Here is a 20423-nt window from a genome sequence, read left to right as displayed (position 1 = left end):
ATTGTCTTTCAAAGACATGACTGCATTAAATATCTCTTGTGGGGAGACAGTAACAATCTCATTATCTTGTATTTCACCCACTACAAAGGTGTTACTTTTCACACAGTTAAACAGCTCCCTATAGTGCTTCTGCCATAGCTTAGTAATTTCATTGACACCAATGACGCCATCAATATTAGTTGGTAAAGATGTTTTACAAGTGTTTAAAATTTTAATTTCTTTCCAAAATTCCTTGTGTTTATTATTATACAGTTTCTTTGCAAGAGAATCAGACCTCAAGGTATTTTCATATGACTTAATAAAACGCAAAGCATATTTAAACTTTGCATTTGTTCTTTTCTTATAGTCAAACAACGGACCTTGCCTGATTTTACCTGCAGTAGCCCATGCTTTAAAAGCACTTCTAGCTTCTGCATGAAGCTCGCTTACAAAATCATTCCAACCTGGCTTGATGCTATGGGAGCTGGTTTTACACAATGACCCACTTGAAACAAGGAGAGACCTCACAATATGCTCATACATATCACATAAATCAGTGCAATGTTGAGGGTTCTTGCAATTAATATCATGGCATAAGATAGCATCCTTTGATACATAAATATTACTAAGCATTGTGTCCGATAGGTGACTATAATCAAATAGATCTTTTTCAGACAAATTACCTCATGCTATTTTTCCCATGTTTAAATTGGTATCAACAAATGTCTGAGCAGGTACACAATCCATATCTACTGACAAGGAGAAGGGTACATGATCTGTAGTGGCAAATTCATAGTTAATCCTAACAGCCTCAATTGAATCATGAGCATCCGCTGTACAGACACAATGATCTAACCATGAGGTAGTGTGCCATGCATTGCTAATATAAGTGTAGCTGTCATCAGGCAGGAGCACTTTACTAGATAAGATCAGGCCATTATCAGAACAGAACTGCCCAACATGTTTAGCAAAAACAGAGTGGTTATCAGAGACATCTGCATTAAAATCGCCCAGGGGCGATTCTAGCATCTGATCTTTGGGGGTGCTTAGCCCCTAGAGCGGACAGAGGAACCTGGCTTGAACGACAGTGTTTCCACGTTTATTCCGCATTTAGACTAGACTTAACTAGACAAGAAGACTAGAGTAGACAAGACTAGACTTATGCAATGTTTTAACAGACGCTGACCCAATAAACTATGATATCTACACATTTACAACCACTGACACAAATATTTACGTTATATTTTTAACGAAACAAGACCTACTACTGCATTTGTAATGTTGGAGCTATTCATTTTGAACAGTTAATTAATGTGTTATTGTGTATTGTGGAATAATAGTGTGTATTATTATGATTTTACATTAGTTTACATTAGTAAACGTTATGTTACATTAAATAAAATTGACTAAGACACGGTGGTCTAGCACCGTAGCACTTGTACAGCTCTGCACAAAAGTATCTCGATATGGATGATAAATGTCGTTTTTATCATTCTGTTCATAGACCAGGGAACATCAATATTGCATTATGCATATTATTGTGTTGTGTTTAACAATTGTAACTCCAGTCCGAACCTTCACATCTCGCTATGCCAGTAATACTCAGGTGCTACTTCGAGTTCCTCCTCGGCGTGGAATCCAGTTAAAAAAAACACCATGTCGTAGCAAGCACTCGCGCGGACAGGCAACCCGATCAGAGGGGACGCAAGGAGGAGAGGGATTTTACTGCTCATAGAACTATCACCTAACAGGTGAATTCAAGAACACACACACGGCCGCACACATTCATTGCGCAGTGCGCAAGGGCGCTTATTTCTGAAAATTATGTCCAAAAGCAGTGTTTTTGAGGGTGCTGAGCTAGGGGGTGCTGAGCTCGTTTTTGGGGGTGCTTGAGCACCCCCAAAAATAGGCTAAACACGCCCCTGAAATCGCCCACAATAAAAAAGCAAGTAGAGGCATTATCTTCTATAAAGGACATAATGAAAGACAGTCTATTGAGAAATTCATCTTCATTCTGGGAGAACTCATAAGGTGTATAAATATTCAAGACAATAAAGTTCTAATCTCCACAAATGAACTTGAGTCCTATGGCCCAGTCCACACCCAGTCTAATTACATTAACCAGTTGGTCATGCTTTCTGTGCCACAGTATAGCAACACCGCCAGTAATTCTGCCCCTTATAATTCTAGTACTCAGGTCCGTAGTGGATTCACCAGCTCCATAAAAACTCTTATGTAGACAGTTCAGACTCTCTAGATCTTGTTTAGGTAAAAACGTCTCTTGAACACACAGTACATCACAAGTCTCTAAAAGTTTGTCCACCACAAAGCGACGCGCTCGATCGATCAATCAATATTTTTTCGTGAAGCTGCTTTGCGGCAATTTCTGTTGGTCAAAGTGCGATACAAATAATCTGTCTTTACCCCGCCTACTGCGTGGTTAAATTCTCCTATGTGATTGGCTGATTGTCTCTGCGTCACGTTGCCACAGTGAGAATAAATGAGAAGGCGGTCGGTTCCCCGCACAGATCTGGAAGGAGGTTCTTGCTTTAACAGTGATTGAACGGAACGGCTTCCTGCTCGCATTCTGTTTATTATTCGGCGTTTAACAGAAGGTCTATTATTATTATTTATTTATTTATTTTTTTTGCGTTTTAAAACCAGCCGAAATGGAGACTTCTCAGATCCGTCAGAACTACCACCGCGACTGCGAGGCCGCCGTTAACAAGATGGTGAACCTGGAGCTTTACTCCTCCTACACCTACACCTCCATGGTGAGGAGCTCAGAGTGTGTGTGAGTGCGGTGGGGTTGGAGGTGGAGAGCTGGCGGAGAGGGTGTGGGATGTGTTTCTGTGCTTTACGGCTCGGTTGTTTACATTATTATTTTACCTCAGGCCTGCTACTTTACTCGCGATGACGTCGCGCTCGAGGGTTTCGCGCGTTTCTTCAGCGAGAACGCGCACGAGGAGCGCGAGCACGCGGAGAAGTTTGTGTCCTTCCAGAACAAGAGAGGCGGCCGCGTTTTCCTCCAGGACGTCAAGGTGAGAGCGCAGCGCTTTATTTCTCATCCCTGTATCTGACTCTCAGGAGGAGGCGCTCCGCCAGCAGCAGTGCGGGGCTTTCGGGTGCGTTTCGGGGTTAAAGGTCACATGTGTGTGAAACGTTAAGGTTTCAGCTTTCTCAGGTAGAGAAGCTGATGAAGATCTGAGAGGGTTGAAATGTTGAGCTTTTTATTTGATTCTGTGTCACTGAGGTAAACAGTGTCTGAGTGGGAAGGCTGTGTCCCAAGCAGATGTCCTGTTTCAGTGCAAGTGGCCATGCCCAGGGGAGCCTGTTCTTAGCATCACTTTAAAATTGACACACTTTCTCTAACTTGGATGTTTTTTGAGAATATGTAGGTGAGATTTAATTGTTTAAAGTGTTTGCCGTTCTAAGCTACAGAACAGTGGTCCTCAAATGAAGATGGCTTTTAGGAATTAATTACTGGTTCCTGCTGTGAGGGTTTAAAATGACCTGAGCTCTGATCCTAAATCAGACCTGAAGAGGTGTTTGTAATGTGTGCTATAATCAGATGTGTGCCCTTTCAGAAACCAGAGCGTGATGAGTGGGGCAGTGGACTGGAGGCCATGCAGTGTGCTCTGCAGCTGGAGAAGACTGTGAACCAGGCTCTGCTGGACCTGCACAAGCTCTCCACTGATAATGGAGATCCTCATGTGAGTGCTGAGAGAATGTTAAACTGATCATGATTCCTGTTGGCTGTTGAGGGTGAGACTGCTCTACTTATTGCATCCGTTTTCTTCCTTGTCCATCAGCTCTGTGACTTCCTGGAGTCTCACTACCTGAATGAGCAGGTGGAGACCATAAAAAAACTGGGTGACCACATCACCAACCTCACAAAGATGGATGCCGCCAACAACCGTATGGCTGAGTACCTGTTTGATAAACACACCCTGGGAGGAAGGAGTTAAAACTGCCTCTGCACTGATCAGCAGACCCTCCATCATTAACCCTAGGAGTTGAAACGAGAGTATCTTCCTGTCTGTAATCTCTCTTTCTCATGTGGAGGATTAAACACTGACCATTTAAATGAATAAACACTGAGATGGGCACAGACCTGTTTAATTCTCTTTTCTTAAATCCTACTGATCTATTACCCCCCCCCAATAGGTTGGGGTTAAATTCTGACAGTGTTGTGGAGGTATAGAAGTCCTTTTATTTGTTGGTGTTGTAAATCAGATTACTGGCCTACGAAAAAATACCTGCAGGTAAGCTGTCACTGCACAACTTTTTTTTTTTTTCTTTCCATGGTTGGAGTTTTAAAGGGCATATCATGCGTAAATTCAGGAGCAAGATCAATGTAATTCTCCCATTTTATATTAAACTGGTCAAATGGCTAACATTTTGCAGTGTGGGTTGTTGTGTGGTTTTTTTTTTTTTTTTTTGTTTTTTTAAACCTTGTGCAATACCAGAGAAAGTCAGTTGAAATCAAGCCATTTGAGGTGAATTCATCTGCCTCTGAAAACTTGCCATTTGGATTTCTCAGCAAACACTTCATGGAAATCAGTCATCTGTGGGACTCCTCCCTCTGAATCCTACGTTAGTGCCGTTTTGTTTGAGAAAACAACCTGGTGGTTTTCTGCAAGTTTCTTCAATGTTATTGCGTATTTATTAAAATGGTTAATAGATGTATTGTAGGAGGGTGTAGCAACACCAATCTTGATGGGATTAGTACTCATCGTTTTCCAGAAGACCAGACAAAGAGAAGTGGGGGTGCTTGGCCTACACAGGCTGTGCACTTGTACTGTGCAAGGCTTGTGCAGCCTGTTCATGCTTCTGCAGATAACCTCATGATTCTGGCTCCAGACCCGACTTGGGATTTTTCCAGATGTGTGGGGGGTTTTCCCCTCCCCCTTGTGCTGTAGACAGATGGCCTTGTGCAAAATTACCCTTCTGGATGAGTGTGTAAAGGGACATGCTTTCATTTTTTTTTTTTTTTATATAAAAAAGCAACCTGAAATTGGTCCAGAATATGCCCTTTAAAGGATATGGGACATGGATTTTTTTTTTTTTTTTCTGGGCATAATTACGTATAAAGGACATAAGAAATGCCATCTAAATCACTGCAGGGTGTCAAATGTGAAAATCAACATTCAAGTTTTTTATATACATCAGCGTAAAACAAGGATTCCTTAATGAGCTAGGTGGTCATGTGACCTGTGACGTAACAAACTTTCCAAGGAGCCAGCGCTTGGGAATCTAATGTAAACAGGTTACCGAAATGGACACCAGACATTCCCGATGTTTCACAGAGATGTGAAGTTAGACCCTATCAATTCGAACCAAAATAAATTATGAAGTATAAATCAGGCCTAAGAAACGATGAAGTGAAGTTGGAAATTATTTTAACAAACAGAACAATGTGCAACAAAATATTTTAAATAAAATATTAGACTCCTCTCCCCTGCGCTTTAAGCATTACACCAATTTTCGTATTTTCGCAGCTGTGAATGACATCAAACCCCCCCCCCCCCCCCAAACCAAAAAAAGTAGGCGTACACCATGCTACTTTTTTTTCCTTTGAATGGTAATAGGCAACACAAAGACGCAATCGGACAGCAACTTTTTTTGTGGAAGTCTCTCTCTCTGAGGCACCTAAGGACAAAAAACTAATTCGGCTCCCACCAAAGAGCCGGCTCTTTGAACCGGATCGTTCGCGACTGACACATCACTACTGCGCATGCGCAGGTGAGCCAACACTTTCCTCAGCTTCAGGTCCTTGGGAATGCAAAAAAACTAACTCCAGGGCATTTCCCATTGGAATTATTGCAACCATAAGCAGCACAATACACCATGATGTCCAATGTACTTTAAAGACTATAAAAACAATTTTCTTGTCATTCACTTCTCCATTCATCTACCCGCTTGTGCTGTGCCCGAAAGTTTTTGTGACGTATGATCACGTGACAGCGGCTTTTCCGGTTGTAGAAAATGCATATCGGAAGTCGAGCAGAAATGCCATATCACGAATATAACGATTTTGCTAAATTTAATAGATGATTTTGTGTTTGTTGATGCAATTAATTCATATTTTTAATGGAAAGAAACTGATATAGCGTGCTTTTATGTTTCATGTCCCATATCCTTTAATAGCAGCATTCCACACTGAAGAGGGTTTAACAATGTAGTGCACTGAGCCATAACCAACACTGGGTGGAGCCAATTCCCAAAAGTGGCTTAATTGTGTCTTGAACATTGCAGTGTAACTTGGTCAGATGATGGCTGCATATACTAGTGCATCTCAAATTAGAATATTGTGAAAGTTCTATATTTTCCATCAGTTAAGTTAAAAATGTTTATTAGACTCATTACACAAACGAATGTTTTTCAAGCATTTTTCTATTTTAATCAGTATGGCATACAGTACAAAAACATAAAAAAACCATCTCAAAATATTAGAATATTTTGAGTTTGAGTAAAACAGTATGAACAGTGTATATCTTGGTCTAGTTCAGTACACACAACCACAATGATGGGGAAGACTGCTGACTTGACTGTTGTCCAGAAGATGATCACTGATACCCTCCTTGTGGAGGGCAAGCTGTAAAAGGTCATTGCTGAAAAGGGTGGCTGGAAAAGGTGTACAAGCAACAGGGATGGCTGCAATCTTGAGAGGATTGTCAAGAAAAGTTGATTCAAGAACTTGGGAGAGCTTCACCAGGAGTGGACGGAGGTTGGTGTCAGTGTATCAAGACCCATCACGAACAGACTTTGAGAAAGGGGATACAACTTTTGCATTCCTAATATCAAGCTACTCCTGAGCCAGAGACAATGCCAGAAGTGTCTTATCTGGGCTAAGGAGAGAAAGAAATGGACTGTTGCTCAGTGGTCCAAAGTCCTCTTTTTCAGATGAAAGTACATTTTGCATTTAATTTGGAAATCACGGTTCTAGAGTCTGGAGGAAGAGTGGAGAGGCACAGAATCCAAGGGGTTTGAAGCCCAGTGTGAAGTTTCCACAGTCTGTGATGATTTGGGGTGCCATGTCATCTGCTGGTGTTGGTCCACTGTATTTTATCAAGTCCAAAGTCAACACGGCCATCTACCAGGAGATTTTAGAGCACTTCATGCTTCCATCTGCTGACGAGCTTTTTGGAGATGCTGATTTCCTTTTCCAGCAGGACTTGGCACCTACCCACAGTGCCAAAACTACTACCAAATGGTTTGCTGACCATGATATTACTGTGTTTGATTGGCCAGCCAACTTGCCTGACCTGAACCCCATAGAGAATCTATGGGGTATTGTCAAGAGGAAGATGAGAAACACCCGACCCAAAAATACAGATACGCTGAAGGCCACTATCAAAGCAACCTGGGCTTCAATAACACCTCAGCAGTGCCACAGACTGATCACCTCCATGCCACACCGCAGTGATACAGTAATTCATGGTAAAGGAGCCCCAACCAAGTATTGAGTGTATAAATGAATATACTTTTCAGAAGTTGGACATTTCTGTATTGTAAATCCTTTTTTTGATTGATCTTAGGGAATATTCTAATAATTTGAAATACTGGATTTCTGATTTTCATGAGCTATAAGCCATAATCATCAAAATTAAAACAAAAAAGCCTTTAAATATTTCACTTTACATGTAATGAATATAGAATATGAAAGTTTACCTTTTGAATTAAATTATGAAAAAAAAGGAACTTTTTCATGGTATTCTAATTTTTTGAGATGCACTAGTAGATAAGTATTGGACAACTCCTCCAGGAGAGCAGTGACTGACTTTCAGAATTACTACGCTATAGCTTCATATAAATTATGAAGCAACTTTTGGATATTTTGCTTTCAATATACAACAGTGGACAGATTTCTTTTAAACTCCATTACTGAGCATGATGCAATTTCAAATAAGGTTTTTCTTTGCATGTTCAAGCTGAACTTTTGCCCTAATGCATGGTAAATGTACCTTTTTAGTCAAATGTTCATGTTTTAGGTTGGTTTTGTGTTGAAAACATTGTACATGGTTTAGTGTGTTGCATGTAGTGATTGTAAAAATTGCTGTCCATGTTTCGACACTTCTCTGAAATGAAAAGTCCAGTCTGTTTTGATCAGTTATGAAGGGTCCAGGTTGTTTGTGTTAACTGTTGTGAGAAGAGAAAGTAGTGTACCTAGGAGAAATCCATCAACATGGGAAAGATAAGAGAAGCACAAACCAAATGAGGGAAAAGTGTGTTGACCATAAGTCAGGGAATGGTAAATAACTCCCCTGAAAATGTCCATTTCTACTGTTAGGGCAATAATAAAATGGACACCAACTGGAACTGTTACAAACTCACCTGGAAGAGGACCTGAGTGTATTTTGCCCCTACATATAGTGAGGAGGATAGGGTTAGGGAAAAAAAAAATAAAATATTGGGCTTTCCAAATCTCCAAAACCCCCATCAGACTCCACCTTCATGCCAACAGATTATTTGGAAGGTTCCAGAAAAGTATTTTCTGTCAGTTAACCACGGACATGAGCGCCTGAAGTTTGTGAAACGCTACTGCAGCTTTGACGGGACCAGTGTTCACTGGTCTGATGGAACAAAAATGGGGCTTTTTGGCAACACACACTCAGGGTGGGTTTGATGTAAAAAGAAGGGTGGCTATAATGAGTAGAACCTGATCCCAACTGTGAAATCTTAATAGTGGCACATATTTTCATTAAAAATAATTACTTCATGATGAGGGATTTGTTTTTTTCTGAATATATGTATTTGAGGCGGCACGGTGGTGCAGTGGTAAGCACTGTCGCCTCACAGCAAGAAGGTCCTGGGTTCGAGCCCCGTGGCCGGCGAGGGCCTTTCTGTGTGGAGTTTGCATGTTCTCCCCGTGTCAGCGTGGGTTTCCTCCGGGTGCTCCGGTTTCCCCCACAGTCCAAAGACATGCAGGTTAGGTTAACTGGTGACTAAATTGACCGTAGGTGGGAGCGTGCGCACGTGTGGATGGTTGTCTCTGTGTCAGCCCTGCGATGACCTGGTGACTTGTTCAGGGTGTACCCTGCCTCTCACCCATAGTCAGCTGGGGTAGGCTCCAGCTTGCCTGCGACCCTGTAGAACAGGATAAGTGGCTACAGAGGATGGATGGACATTTATTTCGATAAATGAGAAGTCAAGTCAACTTTATTGTCAAATATGCTACACATGCTCGACATACAGCACAGATGAAATTTCAGTCCTCTCTGACCCATGGTGCAAACAGGCAATGCAAAAAATAAAAACAGAATAATTGAAAAAAAAAACAAACGGTATAAACACTCTAGATAGGAACTAGACGTAGACTAACACTCATAGATAAGTGAGATGAAGCGACTCCAAGCGGTGGATTTTTTTTTTTTAAACCCTTTTGGCTAGTCTTTACAAGGGGTGCCAGTAATTGCGGCGGTCTCTGTACATGGGTTGTGCCTGTTGCATCTCTGGTGTTCCAACAATGCAATTATTGTGTTCCAGGACAGAGTTGGTGTATGTGTCAACATTAGTCAGAGAGTTTGTGGTGGTTTGGGCAGCAAACACACTCCAGTCTGTGTGCTGGAATAGGTGGGTTGCATCCAGTGTCACATCCACCTCATTAGATATGCAAGACATGAAGTGTTGGTCAGTTAAGCTCACTGTTCACAAAGCGTTACTATCACTGGGGCGCCTTGCTAGTCATTAATGGGCGATTCTTCAACTCCGGGCACTTTTGGCCTTGTGAACTTGAGGGGAAAAAAAAGTGTTCATATCAAAATTGTCACAGTCTAATAGGTTAGTATAACTAGTCTAGTTTGATGATCCATAAGAGAACGCACTAACATTACAAGACAAATTGGTATTTTTTTTTACACATTTTCTGACCCGCATTGAACAAATGTAATTTCCATCACATGTACATATTTGATATTTATTTTAAAATAGTATGATATACATCATTTCTCAACAGTGTAAGACCACTTTCAACCATAGTTTTACCAGTTTATACCTATATTGCAATTACCATACATTTGTGGATTCGGTAAATTAATTGTGATGAGGACCAAACACAAAGCTTACATCCACCACAACCTGAAATATAATATTGAAATGGTTAGATACATTTCAGGAAATAACTATTTGCGTTCTTACATTAAGTGGAACATTATCTCATAAACTATGCAGAAGTTTTTAATGAGTGATTAGAATTTTGTAACTATTTTTTTAAAAAAGGTATGGGGTGGTGGAAATTACTGGGTGCGGTGGAAATTACAATGAATGGACCTTATAGAAAAACAAGACATTTATTTTAAAACCTTCTTCAGCACACAATTTCATTAAACAAATCAATTTAGTCTGTTTGGTCTCTTACCATAAAAAGATGAACAGTACAGTCTTACTGTAAACAACTATAACCAAAAAAAGCCAAACAAAGTTGTGAATGTAAAATTGTAACATTCTTATTGGTTAGATGAACACTGTTATGAATTTCCGAATACTTAAAAAAAAAAACTTAAACCTTTGTCATGTCAGTGCATTGCAGCATGAACTGTAAAGCATCTTGAGCGTCTGTAAAGCATCTTGAGCATGCATGCACATGCGTCTGTGTGTGTGTGTGTGTGTGTGTGTGTGTGTGTGTGTGTGTGTGTGTGTGTGTTTGGTATTGTAATCAGTCTCTTAGATGAACACTATTCTGAAGATAATTTTTAAAAGACACCTTAAACTATATCATATCAGTTATCATACAACATGAACTGTAAAGTATTCTGAACACAGGGGAGAGAACGAGTGAGTGAGAGAGAGGGAGGGAAAGAGAGAGAGTGGTTTGTCCAGCGAGCATTTAGAGTGACCAGACAGTATGTGTGAGAGATAATTTATGTGTGCATGAAAGTGTGTGTGTGTGTGAGAGACCGTGACAATCTAATTCAAGGCCAGATTTTGATATCTGTCTCTCAGCTCAGCAAGAAGAGCGTTGTGGAAGACCTAAGTTCTCCTTAGTGTGTGTGGTGCTGTTGCCAGCTGCTTTTTAGACTTGGTATTTGGCGAGTCAGCCTGCCTCACTTTTTTCATTAATCGATCGTACTATTTGTGGTACTTCTCGGCCTTCTGCAGAGCCTTCTCAAGCTTAACATTGCTTTCATACGATGCTGCATACACTTTTGAACGGTTTCTTAAAACCTTTTTCCTTCCCCTTTGTGAGTTGAAGGTTGGGCAGAGGGTGATACTGAGGGTGGTGTGGGAGGTGGAGAGACAGCCATGTTCTGGTTGCACCGAATCTGGAGAGTTTGGTGGTTAGGGTGCATCAGTTGCCCTCACTTTCATAAAATCTGATGCATTTTTGTTTGGGTGTTCCTTTTCACCAATAAAGACATCCTGTAAAAATTTTTTGACCATATTCAAAAGTCTAATGGTGGCACCATGAGGTTCATTTTTTGCCAAAAAAAGCTTATTTTATGTTTTTGCACAAGGTTTGAATCACAATGTTGGACTCCATTTATTGACTTCTTGTGAGCCAGAGATCATGTTAAGAACCTTTGCAAGGGATTGAGAAGCATTAATGTGATTCATAATACATTTGTATTGTTTAAAAGTAGTTGAACAATGATTCAATGAACAGCTAAAACTCAAACTGTGCTTGATAATATATTTAGAATATGTACTAAAAATGTGTATCTAAGATATTTGGTATACTCTATAAGGTGCCATAATGTTTCATGAAAAGTGATCGAAATTTTGTCATAAAAGTCATAAAATAGCAGCTTTTTCCATAACTTTGAGCTCCTGGTGCCGCCATTAAACTTTTGAATTTTGTCAAAATATTTCACCCAGTGTGTTTTCTTACCAAAAGGAACATAAAAACAAAAATGCATCATGATCGGAGGAACTTTTCATTTTTAGGGGGCAACTGATGCTAGGGTTAGGGTTGATGATGGTGTAGTGGTAGCAAGGTAGGCCTGTACCTTAAGAGCTTTCTTCATCTTCTCCCGATATTTTTTTATATTGATTCTCCCCTGTCTCCTTCTTTTGCATTGTTCTCTCTTTGATAATTCTGCAATTGGCTTTACAACCCCTCTTTCTTTTTTTTCTCAGATATCTCTCCCTGTCTCTTTTCAGTCGCTCTTCATATTTGATAGGGTCTTTTTTTATTCTGTCCTTGTAGGCCTGGGACCTTTCTGCCATAGACTTCCGTGGCATCTTAAAAACAGATGAAAATGCATTTCAACAAATATACATTTGAATAAATACATTAACATTGTATATTTTTATAAATAAATCACACATATGTAGCCTCACAATCTATAAATTGCACCTGTAAGCATAAATGTAATTTCCACTACACCTTTGTAATTTCCACCCAAGAAGGTAATGTGTTGGAAATTACGGCGGTGGAAATTACAATCCTACAGTATTTTGTGAAAAAATCTAAGCTAGCATCACATATGAGCTATGAATTGGTATCTAGCATTTTATGCATGCAAAATACATCTATGTACATTAAAAGTCGACTTATTTACAAACTCAGTTGATGTTACGACATGTTTGGAAATTACATACAGTAAAAATATTTTCATTTCAAGCAATATTTACCTTGAGTTTTCTTCAAAATTGTGTGAAGAAATTCAAAATCTCCTCCATATCATACATGTGCTGTGATGTCAGTGTTCATCTCCATAGAAACTACCCAAACAATCTTTCATACAAACTTTTTAAAGGGATATTACAGTGTTGTGGTGGAAATTATGGCAATACTGTGGGACAACTACATTTGGTATATAAAATCACATAAATAGTTGTTTGACCTTAAATACCCCAATTATGTTTTGATTATTTTACTGATACTTTATTCAGTCACATTTTAAAAATTTAAACAAATCTTTTTTTTACACTTCATTTTCATTATTGAAGATCAGAAGTTTGGGTGTGGGACAGGCACAAAACAGGAATATTTGCATCTATAACGATGTTGAAAAAGGTGAAAAAGTCATTATAGACTACCGGTAAAAATTTCCTAAAGCCCTTTCATTGTAAAAATAACTATGAAAGTGTGAAATTTTCTTTTTTTAAATAAAATATGATCAAAGGACATGAAAGTGCCCATAGTCTAAGAAACGCCCTAAAATACCCTACACTTGTGGTGTTTTGCTCTCCTCAAATCAAATAAATTGTGAAAGTGATAAAAGTTTCTTCCTGGTTCCCCATGAAGTGATAAAAAAAGGGTGAAATAGCAAAGGATTTTACCAAAAGATGAGAAAGGTGGCTCTTGAACCTTTTGCTGCAGTGGAAGGGGGTGGAGTCAAACAGCACAAGTCTGCAGCAATCACTTTGGGAAAGGTTTGTAAATTTCCCTGATTTATTTTGTTTAGATTCACAAATCGCTTTTCTCTCTATTTTCCATTATCCCGCGATGTTTTGAAGTTCAGGAGATGCTTCAGTCCTCAGATGTGTTTTTGTTTACCAGGCATGCTATTTGGTCGCGGATCTGAGAAAATTCGCGGATTTGAATAAATTTTGAAAATTTTGTTAAATGCCAAAATACTCAAAAATCGGGAGAGGCGTTGACTTGCGGTAAATGTGCAAACGTAATATTTGCTATTTTGCAACCGATTCCGTGTCCCGTTCCATGTTTTACAGACTGACCTCGACTCCGATTACGCGTGTGTAATGAGGTTCGTGACTGGAAGAAAATGTGTCAAGTGTTAGTAATGTAGACAATTGGCGACGGGAATATATTGTAGCTCATTATTGCTTGTTTACAACGTGGTAACCGCATTTCGAAGTTAGAAAGCAAATATTTTGAACAATGGCAAAAATTATTGATCTAAAAGAAGAAAACCGAGCAAGGGAAGTTGATAGTGGGTGCAGAGTGAAATGGAATTGGGAATGGTGTTCAAAACTGTTAAAAGTCATTTATAACGTTAAAGAAATGGACACCACTGTGGGTGAATATTACCAGAAAGTTGACATTGCTGGTAAATGCAGGTGCGTCTTGTGTGATGCAGAGACTAACTGTGCTGATCGTGGTTGCTTTGCCCTGGTCAACCATATCAAAACAAAAGGACATGCACGGAAACTGTATGAAAAGAGGTCAAATCATCAACTGCCGAGTAATTTTTTCACTCATCGCCGGGAAGATGCACAAAAACAAGATTTGACGTCTGGTATTAGCCCTGTTTACTTACAGGCCTCGGAAAAGCCTGCAGCTACACAGTCTAAGCATCTGACGCCATTTGTGGACAGGAAAGCACATATTGAGGTAAGAAACCACTTTTTGCTGAAGTTTTTGGCACTTTCCTCTTAACTATGGGCGGCACGGTGGTGTAGTGATTAGCACAGTCGCCTCACAGCAACAAGGTTCTGGGTTCGAACCCAGCGGCCGGCGAGGGCCTTTCTGTGTGGAGTTTGCATGTTCTCCCCGTGTCTGCGTGGGTTTCCTCCGGGTGCTCCGGTTTCCCCCACAATCCAAAGACATGCAGTTAGGTTGATGTGGGGCGGCCTTGGGCTGAGGTGCCCTTGAGCGAGGTACCGAACACCTGACTGCTCCCCGGGCGCTCTGGTGTGGCTGCCCACTGCTCTGGGTGTGTGCGTGAGTTCACTGCTTCAGATGGGTTAAATGCAGAGGATGAATTTCACTGTGCTTGAAGTGTGCATGTGACGAATAAAGGTTTAAAAAAAAAGTCAAACAATGCAAAGAATATATCGTAATTATAGAGAAAAGTTTCAAATTTAGAATGAAATGCTACTGATTTGACATTTTGATCTAGTTTTGAGTTACAATTGCAAAATCATGAAAATACCTCACGAAAGTAATTTTATGCAGATAAAACATTAAATATTTAGATCGACTGCAGGCTAAGTTTAACTAATCAAATGTAGTTTAGTGTACGTGTGAGTCTTCGTAATACACAATAGAACAGTTAGTGAATCTAATAGGCTGTAGGCCTACGTATATGCTTTTGCATGAAACTGTTAATGCTGTGGTTTAATGCTTCTTGAATTTAAATATTGTACATGTTGATATTAGCAGATATGTACTGTGATTTTTAACTTCTGTGAAGAAAATTTAGTGAATGAACTTTCCTATTCTGTGTTTCTGTGTGTTGAGCTCAAGTGGCCTAGTGTACTGAGAAGAGTTGTTTTTCCACATGCTGTAATCGCCTTTCTGTGGCCTTGGCTGGTGGTAAGCAGGGTGTCTGAGTTCCTGCACATCCCAGAGCATGCCAGGTGCACGCTTTAACAAAGCTTCATAGAAAATCTCGAGCCAATCATGTGAAGACGCGAGCAGTAAGCGAATGCCTTTAGAGTATAATAGATAACAGACACTAAAACACAACTCGGAGTGTGTGTACTCTCGGCATCACTGAAGTTTTGTCGTCTTCTCTTCTTCTTCTTTTTTCCTTTCCTATTTTATATCTCTGTTTTATATGATCTACTACAACCCCGATTCCAAAAAAGTTGGGACAAAGTACAAATTGTAAATAAAAACGGAATGCAATGATGTGGAAGTTTCAAAAATCCATATTTTATTCAGAATAGAACATAGATGACATATCAAATGTTTAAACTGAGAAAATGTATCATTTAAAGAGAAAAATTAGGTGATTTTAAATTTCATGACAACAACACATCTCAAAAAAGTTGGGACAAGGCCATGTTTCCCACTGTGAGACATCCCCTTTTCTCTTTACAACAGTCTGTAAACGTCTGGGGACTGAGGAGACAAGTTGCTCAAGTTTAGGGATAGGAATGTTAACCCATTCTTGTCTAATGTAGGATTCTAGTTGCTCAACTGTCTTAGGTCTTTTTTGTCGTATCTTCCGTTTTATGATGCGCCAAATGTTTTCTATGGGTGAAAGATCTGGACTGCAGGCTGGCCAGTTCAGTACCCGGACCCTTCTTCTACGCAGCCATGATGCTGTAATTGATGCAGTATGTGGTTTGGCATTGTCATGTTGGAAAATGCAAGGTCTTCCCTGAAAGAGACGTCATCTGGATGGGAGCATATGTTGCTCTAGACCCTGGATATACCTTTCAGCATTGATGGTGTCTTTCCAGATGTGTAAGCTGCCCATGCCACACGCACTAATGCAACCCCATACCATCAGAGATGCAGGTTTCTGAACTGAGCGCTGATAACAACTTGGGTCATCCTTCTCCTCTTTAGTCCGAATGACACGGCGTCCCTGATTTCCATAAAGAACTTCAAATTTTGATTCGTCTGACCACAGAACAGTTTTCCACTTTGCCACAGTCCATTTTAAATGAGCCTTGGCCCAGAGAAGACATCTGCGCTTCTGGATCATGTTTAGATACGGCTTCTTCTTTGAACTATAGAGTTTTAGCTGGCAACGGCGGATGGCACAGTGAATTGTGTTCACAGATAATGTTCTCTGGAAATATTCCTGAGCCCATTTTGTGATTTCCAATACAGAAGCATGCCTGTATGTGATGCAGTGCTGTCTAAGGGCCTGAAGATCACTGGGGGTTTTTTTTTTTTTGCTCCACTATTTGTCGGCACAGAATTAGGGGGATTGGTGATCCTCTTCCCATCTTTACTTCTGAGAGACGCTGCCACTCCAAGATGCTCTTTTTATACCCAGTCATGTTAATGACCTATTGCTAATTGACCTAATGAGTTGCAATTTGGTCCTCCAGCTGTTCCTTTTTTGTACCTTTAACTTTTCCAGCCTTTTATTGCCCCGTGTCTCAACTTTTTTGAGATGTGTTGCTGTCATGAAATTTCAAATGAGCCAATATTTGGCATGAAATTTCAAAATGTCTCACTTTCGACATTTGATATGTTGTCTGTGTTCTATTGTGAATACAATATCAGTTTTTGAGATTTGTAAATTATTGCATTCAGTTTTTATTTACAATTTGTCCCAACTTTTTTGGAATCGGGGTTGTATAATAAATAATTGAAAAAACAACTGCTAAGAATTCTGAAGTGTTTATTAGAAGTTTCCATTACAATTTGGCATCCCTGGGTGGGCCCTACGTGTCTGATCCTCGGACGACGGGACACTCCCAAGGCCACGGTGCAGAGCTGAGAACTCGGACAAGAAACCAGACCGTCAGGGCTCACCGAACCCGTAAGCGATAACTTTGCATTCTTGTGTAAAGAAATTTGTGGAAACAGTATTTAAAGACTGATATAAGAGATGGACAGAAGTTGTCCCAGTCAAGGAAGACTGATATAAGAGACGGACAGAAGTTTGTCCGAGCTCAGGAGGACTGCTAAGCTGTGGTACCATCAATATGTTTGCAGAAATGGATAAAACACAATTTTGAGACAATAAACCACAAGTGGTTTATTGGGTTGTGTAAGAGACAATCCGCCTAAGTGACGACTGTGTAACGGCTCACCTCCTTGAGAGAGGGAAGTACGGGTGCGTGTTTCGACGGATTCACGTTCAGCGATTCATAATTGGGAAAGAATTGAATCTTGCTCCCTTTGTTCTGCGTGAACAACTGGCCCATCATAGGAACGGGATAGAGAGGTTCGATCACGAAGTCGCCAAGACACACTGTGCATACAAAATATTGATGAATTAACAGAGTACTGTCCTCCTCCAAATTCTGAAACAGAGAAATAGATCTTGTACACATGTGTGAGTTGTCTTTGAGGTTGTTGTGCTAAATGATATTTACCTTAAGCTAAAGTAGGTGTCAGATAAATTGTTTACTAATAAGAACATACCTAAAGGATTATTGTGTTGCATTTTTGGACATAGTCCAACCTGTTCTTCTTGTGATCCTAGTAAAAAAAAAAAACTCAGCCAGTGTTGTCATAACTTATTGATATAACAGTGTGCAATGGGGAACAGAAACGGCAAGTTAGGGAAAGGAAAGAAAAAGCAAGTAAGCCTGAGGCTACATGTGCTATAATAAGAATTGGGTGTTCCTATGACAGCCCAAACATCCAGTTTACGGTATGAAAACCTCGTATGGCGAGGATTGTTTGGCACAGTTTGACATATGGGTAAAGGACTTAGGATTCCCTGAGAAGAACAGTTTTAGTCCCAGGCAGATAGAACAGTTAGAAGAAAAGTTGAAACGGAAGGAAAAAGAAGAGTCTGCACATAATGTTAAGTTCTTAGGGGACTGGAGGGCATTTTCTGCATGGAAAGAAGAAACACTTGAGAGAGTACAAAGGAGAGAAATGACAGGCAGGGTGCTCACCCTCTTCTTGGTGTTTGAAATTTCAGATGGACCCTGACCTGGAGTCTGCCCCACCACCCCAACACACACTGCCTCCTCAGCAAGGCAGAGCATCACTCCCACAAGCACCTCACCCACAGAAAGGGGGAGAAGTCGAGACAAAGCAAAAAAAAACTGAGCCTCTGGAATCTCTACCAGCCACCTCCAGCATCAGCACCTCTCCTCGCTTCTCCGTCACACACGAGATCTGGTCTTGCATCTTGAAGGTGATATGGCGAAGGGGGAGAGTTGCTGACCAATGGAGGTGCGCAGAGGGAGTGTGGATCCCCAAAGAGGAAAACTCAAAGTGTATCAGCCAGTTTCAGTCCATCTCACTGTTGAGCATAGAAGGGAAGGTGTTCTTCAGCATTGTTTCACCGGAGACTCACAGAGTTTCTTCTCAAGAACAACTACATTGATTCCTCAGTGCAAAAGGGGGGCATCCCCGGAGTTCCTGGTTGCTTAGAGCACACTGGGGTAGTCACACAGCTCATCAGAGAAGCCCATGAGAACAGAGGCAACTTATGTGTGCTGTGGCTGGATTTGGCCAACGCGTATGGATCCATTCCACATAAATTGGTTGATCTTGCACTACATCGCCACCACGTCCCCAGTGCGATCAGGGACCTGATCCTGGATTATTACAACAACTTCAGGTTGAGGGTCACTTCTGGGGAAGTAACATCAGACTGGCATCGGCTGGAGAAAGGGATAATAACTGGGTGTACCATCTCAGTTATCCTCTTTGCCCTGGCGATGAACATGGTGGCCAAGTCAGCTGAGGTGGAATGCAGAGGCCCTCTAAACAGGTCTGGCATACAGCAGCCCCCCATAAGAGCATTTATGAATGGCCTCACTGTGACAACAACATCAGTCCCAGGAGGGAGGTGGATCTTGCAAGGCCTTGATAAACTTGTCACCTGGGCCAGGATGAGCTCCAAGACTACGAAGTCAAGATCCATGGTGCTAAAAAGGGGGAAAGTGGTTGATAAATTCCGCTTCTCCTTGGCTGGAGCTGCTGTCCCCTCCATTAGTGAGCAGCCAGTGAAGAGTCTGGGGAAGCTGTTTGACACATCTCTGAAAGACACCGCTGCCATTCAGAGGTCCAATAAAGAGCTGGAAAGTTGGCTCACCAAGGTCGACATGTCAGACCTGCCAGGCAGATTTAAGGCCTAGATCTACCAGCACTCCATCCTACTGCGGGTTCTATGGCCTCTGCTGGTGTACTTAGTCCCAGTGTCAACAGTGGAGTCCCTGGAGAGGAAAATCACCAGCTTTCTCTGAAAATGGCTGGGCCTCCCTCACAGCCTCAGTAGTGCAGCCCTCTATGGAACCAGCAACATCTTACAGCTCCCATTCAGTGGTCTCACTGAAGAATTCATGGTGGTATGCACAAGAGAAGCCCTTCAGTACAGGGACTCCTGGGACCAGAAGGTGGCAACAGCCAGCATTGAGGTGTGAACAGGGAGGAAGTGGAGAGCGGAGAGAGCAGTGGAGGTGGCAGAGTCACGCCTCAGGCAGAAGGAGCTGGTGGGGACGGTGGCCATTGGGAGAGCTGGTTTGGGCTTTTTCTCAAAGACCCAAGTGGGCAAGGCCCGAGGGAAGGAGAGACACCAGCTAATCCAGGAAGAGGTCAGAGCAGGTGTGGAGGAAGAGCGAGTGAGCAGAACAGGGGGGCTCAGGCAGCAGGGGGCATGGATAAAGTGGGAGGCTATCCTACAGTGCAAGGTCACCTGGACAAACATCATGCAGGCGGACCTCCATAGCATTCATTTCCTCGTCCAGGCTGTATATGATGCCCTACCAAGCCCAGCCAACCTCCATGTGTGTGGCAAGAGTGAGACACCAGCATGCCAGCTATGCTCTGGAAGGGGATCCTTACAACATCTGCTGAGTAGCTGTCCAAAGGCCCTTGCAGAAGGTCGCTACCGCTGGCGCCACGACCAAGTGCTGAAGGTGGTGGCAGAAAGCATATGTAATGCCATCACCCCTGGCAAACACCATCTTGCCCCAAAGACCAAAATTAACTTTGTCAAAGCTGGAGAGGAACCCTGCCGACAGCGAAGAACAAGGTCAGGGCTCCTCTATACAGCCTCTGATTGGCAGCTGCAAGCCGATCTGGGGAAGCAGCTGAAGTTCCCTCAGCATGTTGCTACATCACCACTCCGGCCAGATATAATCATCATCTCCGAGGCAACAAAACAGCTGATTGTGCTCGAACTCACAGTGTCCTGGGAAGAGCGGATGGAAGAGGCAAA

The 20423-nt window shown here is 41.5% G+C and overlaps 1 protein-coding gene across 1 annotated transcript; it reads left to right on the top strand.

The window, feature by feature from the left end:
* The first annotated feature begins 2617 nt into the window (after positions 1–2617).
* Positions 2618–4081, top strand: LOC132891110 (ferritin, middle subunit-like). Its single transcript, XM_060928572.1, has 4 exons — positions 2618–2753; positions 2874–3020; positions 3567–3692; positions 3792–4081. The coding sequence occupies exons 1-4, from the start codon at positions 2649–2651 to the stop codon at positions 3945–3947; spliced, it is 534 nt and encodes a 177-aa protein (XP_060784555.1). The 5' UTR covers positions 2618–2648; the 3' UTR covers positions 3948–4081.
* Positions 4082–20423: the final 16342 nt, after the last annotated feature.

The sequence above is a fragment of the Neoarius graeffei genome, chromosome 9, assembly GCF_027579695.1.
Source record: "Neoarius graeffei isolate fNeoGra1 chromosome 9, fNeoGra1.pri, whole genome shotgun sequence".
NCBI lineage: Eukaryota > Metazoa > Chordata > Actinopteri > Siluriformes > Ariidae > Neoarius > Neoarius graeffei.
Note: the sequence above shows the minus strand (reverse complement) of the source record. Positions and strands in the feature narration are given on the sequence as shown.